At 41.3% G+C, this 12,602-nt stretch overlaps 1 protein-coding gene across 1 annotated transcript in view; it reads right to left on the bottom strand.

Moving 5' to 3' along the window:
* Nucleotides 1-10,521: 10,521 nt before the first annotated feature.
* Nucleotides 10,522-12,602, bottom strand: part of nudt18 (nudix (nucleoside diphosphate linked moiety X)-type motif 18) — a 6,217-nt gene continuing 4,136 nt past the window's right edge. The window contains exons 6-8 of the mRNA XM_080046782.1: nucleotides 12,468-12,592; nucleotides 11,695-11,933; nucleotides 10,522-10,706 (exon numbers count right to left, since the gene is read on the bottom strand). Of these exons, the coding sequence (XP_079902908.1) occupies nucleotides 10,563-10,706; nucleotides 11,695-11,933; nucleotides 12,468-12,592 (508 nt within the window). The 3' untranslated portion in view covers nucleotides 10,522-10,562. The remainder of the gene's footprint in view (nucleotides 10,707-11,694; nucleotides 11,934-12,467; nucleotides 12,593-12,602) is intronic.

The raw sequence follows: 12,602 nt of genomic DNA, 5'->3' as shown, positions 1-12,602 counted from the left end.
GTAGTCAGGGCATTGGCCCCATTCTTAATTTTTTCAGGGTTGTTTTGGCGCTATGATGTGCATATACTGTGTGTGTGTGTGTGTGTGTGTGTGTGTGTGTGTGTGTGTGTGTGTGTGTGTGTGAGAGTGTGTGTCACTGACACCCATAAACGCAGCATCAGCGTTGGTGGTCTGTTTAAAGAGGAGCGATGTCACGGAGAGAGCTGTGCTGAAAGTTTAATGATTCCTGTAAACTTTAACGAGCCGTGTCCTAAACTAAACCTGCACGCCAAATGTACATGTAAACAAACGGGGGCCACCAGACCCACCATCATGCCCGTTTACAGAGCCTAGGCTGTGTATTAAAGGTGGAGTTGGCGATTCTGGAGAACGCTTGTTGTCAAAATCCCTTTTGTGTCTCAGTGAATATCTCTTCATGATCCGCTACCTGTCCGTACTGTGTTTGCGCTGAAAGAAAATCCAGTGTTAATACACAGCCTAGGCTCTGTAAACTGGCATGTTGTTAGCTATTGTAGGCCCCCTTTTGTCTACATACCCTTTGTTTACCAGCTACAGAGCCTAGGCTGTGTATAAACACCAGACAACAAGCGATCTCCAGAATCTCTGACTACACCTTTAAGTTGCAAGTCTTTACTTAGAGTTTACTCCTAAATTTAAAATGTTGACTCGTACATTTGGAAATTTTGAGTTGGAGTTAAAAGTGTAGTCAGTGATTCTTGAGAAGGCTTGATGTCAAAATCATTTTTTGTCAAAATCGGTGAATATATAATATGTATAATAATATATAAAATGCCCGTTAACAGAGCCTAGGCTGTGTATAAACACTGGAGTTTTTTGTGCTTTTAGTATTCCTACACTGTGTTATTTCTGCAGTCAACGGTCGTCTCCGCCAGTGTCTATAAATAAGTTCATTCAGAGCTCTGCCTCAATCCTTTATTCTGCTGTCCATCCATGTCTCTCACTCTCTCTCTCTGACACACACACACACGCACGCACGCACGCACGCACGCACGCACACACGCACACACACACACACACACACGCACGCACACACGCTCAGACACACACAGAAACCATCCATCTGCCCTGACTGACTGACAGACAGACAGACAGACGCTTGCCTGCAGCTCTGAACCAAGGTTTGTTGTCTTTCTTTCTTCTTTAAATTTTGTATATTTTTTTATTGTAAATTTCTATTTGATCTTTTTACCCTTTTCAGAGTTTAAGTTATTAGTTGTAAATAAATGAATCTAAAATGTGTAAGATGTTGTTGGACTCTTAGCAGGGAAATGGAATTGATTTTATACATAAATTACAATTTTTATCCTTGCTTTTTGAAAAGTTGAATATCCTTTTCATCAGTGGTGGAAAAATACAAGATTTATCCAAGCACTTTTCTGAGCACTCAAAGTTGCTACTAATGGCCAAAAAAATTTGAGAAAATCAATACATTTTATTAAGGCTGTATAGGTTAAGAATATAGAATAGTACCAATTTAGTGTATTCATAGTTCTTTCTGCACTATTTATTTCACTAAATGTATCTGATAACTTGAGTTATATCGCTGATAAAAAATAAAATAAATTATCAACAAATAAATTAATTTTTATGCGAGATTAAGATAAAACGTTCTATCAATCTACTTAGTTGATACAAATGTACTGTGTATTGTGTACTTTTAATTAATGTATCCTAACTATATTTTATGCTGGTACTTTTGCATTTTTACTCTTAATTCTGAATGCATAGTAAGCAATAGTATTTTCACTTTGGGAAATTTTAACTTATTTGTCCGGCGACATTGCTTTTTTTACTCAGTCCAGAGTTGGACGTAGCTCAAGAAACATTTGCAGCAGCTGCGAGGATTTATTATGGGATGGATTTCATTATAGAGATCATATAATATTGAGGATAAACATTATTCATTTATAGTCTGTTATTGGTAAAGTGAGAACTTCAGTATATTGCTAAAGTAACTTAATATTTTCATTTTATGCCTTTTTAAATCTTGTATCTTTTACACCACTTTATTTATCCGACAGCTGCACATACCTTTGATAAAATAAAATAAAATTGTTTGTTTAAAACTCACAGCCCTAAACTACTGTATATGTTTAACCTTTTAAATATTTCTGAAACAGTCTTATTTCTCCTCTGATGATCATTAATTACATGTAACAGCAAACGAGACCATCAGTGTAAAGAATACTATTTTTATATAGTTTTTCTTTATGCCTTTGCTCTGGTCTGAATCCCCTTCAACTCTGACTAAACCATTTACATCAGGCAGACGGGAAAAGCCTGTGTTTATGAACGCTACTAAATCACAGTTTACTTTGCTTCACCACGGTCATATTACCATTGTTAATCTGACACAGTCACGTATTACATAGACACATTAGGGTCATGCATCCTGCCGTCTCTCTTTCACTCGCTTCCTAAACAAATGCACGCTGTATTGTTTACTAGTCACACTCTCACTCACACAAAAATTGATAATTTTTACTGTATTATTTTAGAGATTTTCAAAGTCAAAGTCTCACGTATCATTTACAAATAAGAGGAAGATTGAAATTTGAGGCTTCTATAGAAGATAATGTATCCATAGGTTCTGCCTGTTGTTTACACTGTTGTTTAACATATTATTAAAGACCTACTTCACCGGTGGGAATATGAAGGTGTATTGAACTCTGAGATCCTATAGAAATCGGTTCATCCTAGCCTGAGAAAAGGTAGAAAGAGTGTTTTATGGTCTCACTGTCTAACCCTACATTTTACTAGTGTGACATCACACATGGTAAAATGTAGGGTTAGGATTAACAGGACAGCTGGGGCCAAGGGAAGACTGAGGGAAGACTGAGGGAAGGAACACCTCATTCATTATATTATAATAGCGATTTAATTATGATAGAACGTCGGTTCCGTACGGGTGAAGTATTCCTTTAACTATGTTATTTACTGTGTTGCTTACTATGTTTTTTACTATATTATGCACTATGTTGTTTACGGTTGTTTTCAGATGAATGTTGCTAAGATACACGACCGGTTGAACATTACGACCGCCTGGGAGAAACGGATCAACAATTCGTCTCAATACAAAGACACGGAGGAGCAGAGGATGCAACGCAGCGCGCTCAACAAGTAAGAAACTACTCACACCTTAGTACAAGCGGGGGCCATTCTAGGCTAGACCTTTAGGGGTTCCTGGCACCATTTTCACCTTGTAAAAAACGGTGCATTTTAATGTTATTTTGGACCATCATGAAAAAACACTGAATTTCATTACTAGAATGACACGCTACACAGCACTGGAAGACAGCCTTATTTATTTTAGCATTTTTTTCAAAAGTATTTCGGCCATGTATTACTACGCCAGCTCGCGTTAATGGAGTGCAGCGTATAAGTCCGCAAATCAGCAGTGAAATTCTTCTTTAGGTAAATATTTAGTGGTAGGCGAAAAAGCGTTTTTCCTCTGGCCCCCTCTGCTACAACACTGACTTCTGCTACAGACACGTCTCCCCCAAACTCCTTATAGTGACTGATGGCCATCTCCATAAGGTTACACACTAACTATGCAGAAGAACTGTGTGTGTGTGTGTGTGTGTGTGTGTGTGTGTGTGTGTGTGTGTGTGTGTGTGTGTGTGTGTTTGTGTGTGTGTTTGTGTGTGTGTGTCCAAAAGGAAATACATTGAGGAATTGAATACAACCACACTACAATAATACTGAACTATCCTTTGTTGAATGTGTGTTGTCTGTGATCAAACCCAGAGTGAATGTGGTTTTAGTCTTGTTCGACATGTGAGCGTCTAAAAACAGATTTCCCTCATTACAAAGTGCCTCTGGAGGACATACCAACACACACACACACACACACACACACACACACACACACACACACACACACACACACACACACACACACACACACACACACACACACACACACACACACACACACACACACACACACACGTTAAAGGTCTTGGTAATGACGTCCACTAATGAGCCATACAGTAACTTGAACCCACCGCACATCAATAGAGTTTTTATAATCACACACGTAATCCTCTGGAGATGGTGACAACATGCTGCCAAAAGTACACAACCCCTGAACTTAAAGGTGCACTGTGTAGCTCTGGGTGTGTCAGAGAGGTGTAGGTATATTCTGATAACCGAATAAACAAACTTTACTCTCAGGAAAATGTGTGTCCTGGCTGGGGAAATGCACCTGTTGGAAGACCAAGAAGAAGAAGAAGTACTATAGAATAAATAACTAAATACATCTTCACCTCATCACTTGATATTGTGGAAAGACTTGAGGCAGTGGTGGATGATGTCATCTTTAGTAACTATAGCTTCTTGTCCTTGAAGGCCACCGTAGCTTCTGTAAATTCTCAAAATGTAAAGGTAAAGTGACACATATCGCCCCAATTTATGATATTGTAAAATGACATTGTAATCATCACAAGCAAAGTAAACTGTGATTTAGTAGCGTTCATAAGGCTTTTCCCGTCTGCCTTCTATAAATCATTTGGTCTGAGTTGGTGGGGATTCAGACCAGAGCAAAGGCATTAAGAAAAACTATATAAAAATAGCATTCTTTACACTGATGGTCTCGTTTTGCTGTTACATGTAATTTATGATCATCAGAGGAAAAATGAGACTGTTTCAGAAATTCTTAAAAGTTCCTCCAAAGAGTTTTAATTATATATTTGGTGGAAATACTAGATTGTTTTGTGTCTGTTGTTGCACGGCTATATCGCTGCATCTGAAAAGGAAAATCGTTTTGAACACAAGGATTAATTCTAACACATAACAATAACACATGCATTATTTAATTGTAAAATGGTTCACGTAGCTTACCACCACAGTGAAAGTTAACAGCATGTTCCAGCACATTTGTATTAAACCTTAACCTTTTGGCCTGATACCAGGTATTAGCCCGATCCGCTAATACACTTCACTAAATCCCCATAGTATCCATTACGCCATTCCCCTTAATCCAAGTCCTATCACTAGCATGTATCTCTTAATCCCCCAGCTATCTGTATCTGTTACCACACACACACACACACACACACACACACACACACACACACACACACACACACACACACACACACACACACACAGACAGAGTCAGAGAGACATAGAGACAGACAGACAGATAGACGGATAGACAGACACACACAGAAAGACATAGACACTCACACATACAGACAGACAGATAGATTGACAGACGGATGGACAGATAGACGGAAAGACGGACATAGACACTCACCCATACAGACAGATAGATAGATAGAGACAGACAGAATAAACATACAGACAGACAGATGGATGGATAGACAGACGAACAGACACAGAAAGACATAGACACTCACACATACAGAAATGACAGATAGATTGACGTAGAGACAGATAGATTGACATAGAGAAAGACGGACAGACACAAACACACACACACACACACACCCATCCATCCACACACACACACACACACTGTTAAACACACACATACACCCCCCCCCCTCCTCCCCCCGCACACACACACCCCTAGACACCATGTGCGTTATGTGTGACCTGGCCAAAGGCTGGTGTTGGGTGCTAATCACAGGCTGCCGAGTGATGGAGATAAATACAGAAACACACACAGCAGATGGAATTAGGAAAACATCGTGACAGTCTCTGTGTGAAATCAAATTAAGTTCTCGTAATGTTGTCGATGCAAAGTTTCCATTTTAGTCTCCGGCTAAATATAAATGTTAACTCTCAAGTATCCGGGGGCTGCAGACATTTGCTGTTCTGATAATTGATTTATTGTTTTAAAGGTTCAGTCAGTGATTCTGGAGAAAGCTTCTAATTAAAATAACTTTTTTTAAATCAGTAAATATCACCTTTCGATACGCTACTGTGAAAAAACGTTCTGTTTAAGAGCTTCACATTCGTTTCCTAGCCTCCAGTCAGACCGGACCCTCCCCACTTTCTGTCTGTTAGTGGAAGGGCAGCCCCTGATTGGTTCATGTAGTCATCAATCTAGCATCCAGTCAGACCGGACCCTCCCCACTTTCTGTCTGTTAGTGGAAGGGCAGCCCCTGATTGGTTCATGTAGTCATCAATCTAGCCTCCAGTCAGACCGGACCCTCCCCACTTTCTGTCTGTTAGTGGAAGGCAGCCCCTGATTGGTTCATGTAGTCATCAATCTAGCCTCCAGTCAGACCGGACCCTCCCCACTTTCTGTCTGTTGGTGGAAGGCAGCCCCTGATTGGTTCATGTAGTCATCAATCTAGCCTCCAGTCAGACCGGGCCCTCCCCACTTTCTGTCTGTTAGTGGAAGGCAGCCCCTGATTGGTTCATGTAGTCATTGACGTCAACATGGATTGATGAATAAGCTAGTAGCCTCGTTTGAGAAGGAGCCGTCTTCCTCAGACCTGCGTAATTATGACGCGCGTCTTGCTGTGCTCTCAGCAAGACGCGCGTCATAATTGCGCAGGTCTGAGCAAGACGGCTCCTACTCAAACGAGGCTATTGAGATATGGCTAATCACACAAGGCTAGATTGACGACTACATGAACCAATCAGAAGCTGCCTTCCACTATAAGGGACGAATGTTAAGTCATGATTGGCCCGGGCCTTTTTTGCCTGGACTCCTGTCTTTGAACAAGAAAACCTCACAATAAAAGTCAGACAGCTTGCTGTAGACATAGTCCATCTACCTGTCTGTGTGCGTGTGTGTGTGTGTGTGTGTGTGTGTGTGTGTGTGTGTGTGTGTCTGTCTGACTGTCTGTGGGGAGGTCAGCAGGATTATCAACAGCTGAGAGAACAAATGGAATAATCCAGAAAACACGACAGGAAGGTGACGAAGACACAGCAAGAACAGCTGACAGGGAGGCTTAGGTTACACACACACACACACACACACACACACACACACACACACACACACACACACACACACACACACACACACACACACACACACACACACACACACACACACACACACATCATTGTACTTCTATGATTCTGACGACACTCATTGACATAAAGCATTCCCTAGCCCCTTACCCTGACCCGCAAAACCAAATGCCTAACCCCAACCCTTACACTAACCCTAACATAAACCTAATTTATACCTGAACCTTAAAACCTAGTGTTAACCCTCAAACAGCCCTTTAAAGTGAGAACTGGTAAAAATATCCCCACTTTCCAAAAATGTCCTCACTTTTATGGGCCTAAAACTGAATTCTCAATAAAATAGTTGTATAACAAACACACAAAAAGCACGCAGAGACAGACAGACAGACACAAACACACACACACACACACACACACACACACACACACACACACACACACACACACACACACACACACACACACACACACACACACACACACACACACACACACACACACACACACACACACACACACAGGTTGACATTGGTGTCTGTTTGATTGATGGTGATATAAATCAGAGGAGAGAACGCTGATGTGTCGGCGATAACGTTGCAGCTGTCAGCGAGACACCAGAGCCGCCTGAACATTAAACACTAAGAATGACATCACACACAGCGCCAGGACGTCCCGTACAGAGTCTGTCTTAACCAGTGGTGGACACTCACAAAGTCCATTCATTTAAAGGGGCTACGAGGAACTTTTAAATATTTCTGAAACTGTCTAATTTTATGTACCAGCAAACGAGACCATCAGTGCAAAGAATGCTATTTTTTATATAGTTTTTCTTAATGCCTTTGTCATGGGTATACGCTCACCCAGGAACAACAGCTGGCGTAGTAAAAATATTGGCTCTTTTTTCCAAAGGGGGCGCTAGAATGAACACACACTAAAGGTTCGTTGGAGCACCTTTAATGTTTGACCAATGGATATACCCTTCATAGAGTGTTTGCAGAAAAGCGGGACATTTCAAAATTTACAATGAGATATTCCAACATTAAAGGTGTAGTCAGTGATTCTGGAGAATGCTTGTTTTCAAAATCAGTAAATATCTCCTCATTATCCACTACATGTTCGTATTGTCTGTGTGTTCGCTGCAAAATAAATCCAGTGTTAATACACAGCCTAGGCTCTGTAAACTAGTATGTAAACAAAGCAACATGCCTTTTTTTTCAGAGCCTAGGCCTAGCCAAATAATACAGAATACATATGCACTTTGCTTGAAAGAATCACTTTATTTATTGCATTTATTACCTTTGTGTGTGTGGGTGTGTGTGTGTGTGTGTGTTTGTGTGTGACTGCGTGGTTCTGTGTGTGTGTGTGTGTGTGTGTGACTGCGTGGTTCTGTGTGTGTGTGTGTGTGTGTGTGTGCATGTGTGTGTGTTTTCAGGCTGAGGGATGAGTGGGTGGTCCGTCTCGAGAACCGAACCAAACACCTGAAGAGTTTCAACGACAACTACCTGAAGAAACTGAAGTCGGCCGAACAGTCGACATGAACTGAAGATAAACTCTGTCGTCATCATGTTGTTAATAAAGCAATAAAGTTATTTTTCCTCTTCTCAGCTTCCTGTTGTGAGATGTGGGCTGTGTTCGGAAAGCCCTACTATACTCATTTTGACGTCAATTTGAGTATGTTGTGGTTGTGTATGCAAGTTTGTGTAGGCGAGAAATGGAACTATACACTACCTGCGTTCCTAATCTCATACTCTTTCTTTTTTCTATTCTACATACTACATCTGACCATAAAAAAGAATCTAGTTAGGATGCAGTATGCTACAAATGGGACATACTTTAACTTGTTTATTTCATCATAACATGGCGCCTTGATCTTGCCTCTTGCTTTTATAACCATCTCATCCCTGGGTTGTTTTCATATGGAGGCTCCGTCGATGTGAAGTCACCTCCGGTGCGCACTGGATTGTGGGTCAGAATCGCCAAAATAGCATGCTGATTTCAACACAAAAAATCTCGGCCGGATGTAGTAGACATCTGGGTATTTTTAACCATACTAAATCTGACCAGAAGAATCGGGAGATCCTAAATCTTTTTTTTTTACCGTACTAAATATTAGATAGTATGGGGATTGGAACGCAGGGATAGTTTCAATGTATACCCCAGTTTGAATAAGTCAAGGTTTTAAAACCACTGTTATATTCCATCATATTGTTCTAAGGCTTCAGCGCCCACAGGATGTTAACAGACAAATTTATTATAGAATATTCCTGCTTCATAACTTTGACTAGAAGAGAAATGTGTAGGAAGTGAAGCGTGTCTCTGAGAACCTTGTTGAGCTGCTCACCTAAAGAACTGATTTTATTTCATTAGTGTTTAGAGTAATTCAGTTATTTATTGTATTATGTTGTCATTCAATGTTTAATTAATAAAAAAAAATGTATTCTTTTTTCTTTTAAAGGAAATTTCAAAATAAGACATTTGAGAGCTGTAATCTCAATACAGTGATACAGTAAAACAGGGTTATTTTAGCTAAAAGTTATCACACCGTCAGAATATCATAACTTAAACTATATTTTGTATTCACTGTAGAAATCACTGTAGAAATAGAATAATGGGGGTGCCCTTAGCTCAGTTGGTAGGGCGTCCCCCCCATGGGCCTTGGCCAGCAGCGGACCAGGGTTCGATTCCAGCCCGCGGTCATTCTCTGCATGTCACTCCCCTCTCTGCCCCATTTCAACTCTGTCTCTACACTGTCAATAAAGCATAAAAATGCCCAAAAAATATCTTAAAAAAAAAAAAAAAAAATAGAATAATGAACCGTAATGTCCAGAAAAACTTGGTGTAGACGAGAATTTATTTATGCAGAATCTTTCTTATAAAATCATTACATTATATTACATTTCTTATCGCTCTGTTCACATATAAACTCTTTCTACCATCCAACGAAAATTAAATAAAATTGTACAGAATAAAATCCCTTCACCAAAAGCCGACAGTTAAAGATGGAGTCAGTGATTCTGGAGAACGCTTGTGGTCCAAATCACTTCTTGACAAAATCAGTGAATATCTCCTCACGTTCTGATACCTGTCAGTACCTGTCTGGTGTTAATACACAGCCTAGGCTCTATAAACTGGTATGTAGACAAAGGTTATGTAAACAAAGGGGGCCGAAAACATGCTCGTTTACAGATCCTAGGCTGTGTATTAACATATTGTTGATTTGGGTTTACAGGGGGATCCACCATTTAACAATAAGAGTCCTCTCAAAGGGGAATGATGTTTCTCACTCACTCACTCACTCACTCACTCACTCACTCACTCACTCACTCACTCACTCACTCACTCACTCACTCACTCACTCACTCACTCACTCACTCACTCACTCACTCACTCACTCACTCACTCACTCACACACACACACACACACACACACACACACACACACACACACACACACACACACACACACACACACACACACACACACACACACACACACACACACACACACACACACACACACACACACACACACACACACACACACACACACACACACACACACACACACACACACACACACACACACACACACACACACACACACACACACACACACACACACACACACACACACACACAGCTTCTCAGTACAGGCTGTGTACGGGGAGGATAGAAATGTTCTTGGTCTTGTCCAGAAGTTTGTCTCTCAGCGCTGGACTCTTGACTTCACTCCAGACGTACAGAGGGTTTTCTATGGGAGGGGGTCCGGTCGGGGCGGTCCACTCTACCTGGAATAAACATCAAATCAAAACAGTTTTATTTATTTAGCCCAAAATCACAAATAGCAAGGTAGGTAGGATGGCCTAGCGGAAGGAGGGGCCGACCAGTAACCATGAGGTCTCTGGTTGGATCCCCGGCACCGGACAGGAGGGTGTAGTAAAACTATGGCTGACCCTGCGCTCTGACACCCTCTGGAGTGTGGGAACTTTCAAGGTACCTTGTGTAAATTTACAAATAAAGATAACTTATAGCTAACTCTGGTACTGCTAACGAGTTGTTGATGGTCTCTTTCAAATAAACAAATACATAAATAAATAAACTTAATCTCTGTCTCTATATCTGTATATCTCTGTCTCTATATCTGTGAAAGGGAAAGTGCCTAAAAAAAAGAAAGCGATATACAAAAAATATACATAGAAAAAAGTTTACCTTCTCCGCATCCTCGTTGCGTGTGATTTGGTCGGGCACTAGGTTCACCAGTGCATTGAAGCAGAGGCCGTCAGTCTACCCTAACCTACTCTACCCTACTCTACTCCATGGGTACATCTTAACATGTTTGATGTTTTCCCCCTTTCTACCCCATTTCATCTCTGTCAAATTAAACATGGAAACGTACCTTAAAATCTTGAAAAAAAAATAAAGAGTACCCTCTCTACTCTACTGGTGCATCTCAAAACATGACGTAATTCCCCCTCTCCCAACACCATTTCAACTGTCAAATAAAGCATGGAAAAGTGCCAACAATTAAATTCTATAGAAAAATCTATATAATATTTACCTTCTCTCCATCCTCGTTGCGTGTGATTTGGTCGGGCACTAGGTTCACTAGTGTATTAAAGCACAGTCTTCCCGTCTTTCTCTACTCTTCTCTACCCTACTCTATAGGTGGATCTCAAAAAAGTACGTCATCCCCCTTTCTACCCCATTTCATCTATGTCTCTCTATCTGTCGAATTAAGCATAGAAAAGTGCAAAAAATAAAAATAAAAATGTCTACCTTCTCCCCATCCTCGTTGCGTGTGATTTGGTCTGGCACTAGGTTCACCAGTGTATTGAAGCAGATGCCGTCAGTCTGTCCGTGCCGCCTGCCGTTGTGCTGCAGACTGAAAGCTCCCAGTACGTTGACGTCGTGTTGTGGGTAAGCTGACGGCATGGCCTCCTGCACCACCATGTTACAGGCCCAGCTCACTGCGTGGGTCTTTACTGCTGCAGCCACGGGGAGGTGGAGCGCCGGGGCTGAGAGGGGAAAGAGAGAAAATAATTGATGGACTGATTGTCTTAATTTACATGTAACATGTAGACATTACAACATGTTTTTTTTTGGGGCTTTTTTATGTCTTTATTATAGGCGAAAGCCGCGGACGGAGCGCTCCGCGTTTAAAAAGACACATGGATGAAATGTGTCAGAGAGGGGAATGACATGCAGTGAACGACCCGGGCTGGATTCTAACCCGGGTCTGCTGTGAAGAGGACAGACAGACAGACATGCAGAGAACGACCCGGGCTGGATTCTAACCCGGGTCTGCTGTGAAGAGGACAGACAGACAGACAGACATGCAGAGAACGACCCGGGCTGGATTCTAACCCGGGTCTGCTGTGAAGAGGACAGAGACTCTATGTGTGCTAGGCTCTATTTGTTTACCTATCCTCTGTTTACATACCAGTTTACAGAGCCTAGGCTGTGTGTGAAAGTCAATGGAAGTTATAACTCGTCTAAAAACCCATTTAAAACGGTTTTGATTTACATTATTTACTTCTATTATTCTTTACCTTTGACGAGCAGCATCCAGATCTGACCGTCTGCGTTGGTGAAAACCAGGACGAGTCTCATCACCACGTGGCGACAGCTCACGTCTAACGGTAACGTGACGGAATGCCCTGGATCCTGACGGTACCTGAAGGCAA

This window comes from Ammodytes marinus (assembly GCF_949987685.1).
Source record: "Ammodytes marinus genome assembly, chromosome: 2".
Lineage (NCBI taxonomy): Eukaryota > Metazoa > Chordata > Actinopteri > Uranoscopiformes > Ammodytidae > Ammodytes > Ammodytes marinus.
The sequence above is the reverse complement of the archived record's forward strand: the minus strand, read 5'-3'. Positions and strand labels throughout refer to the sequence as shown.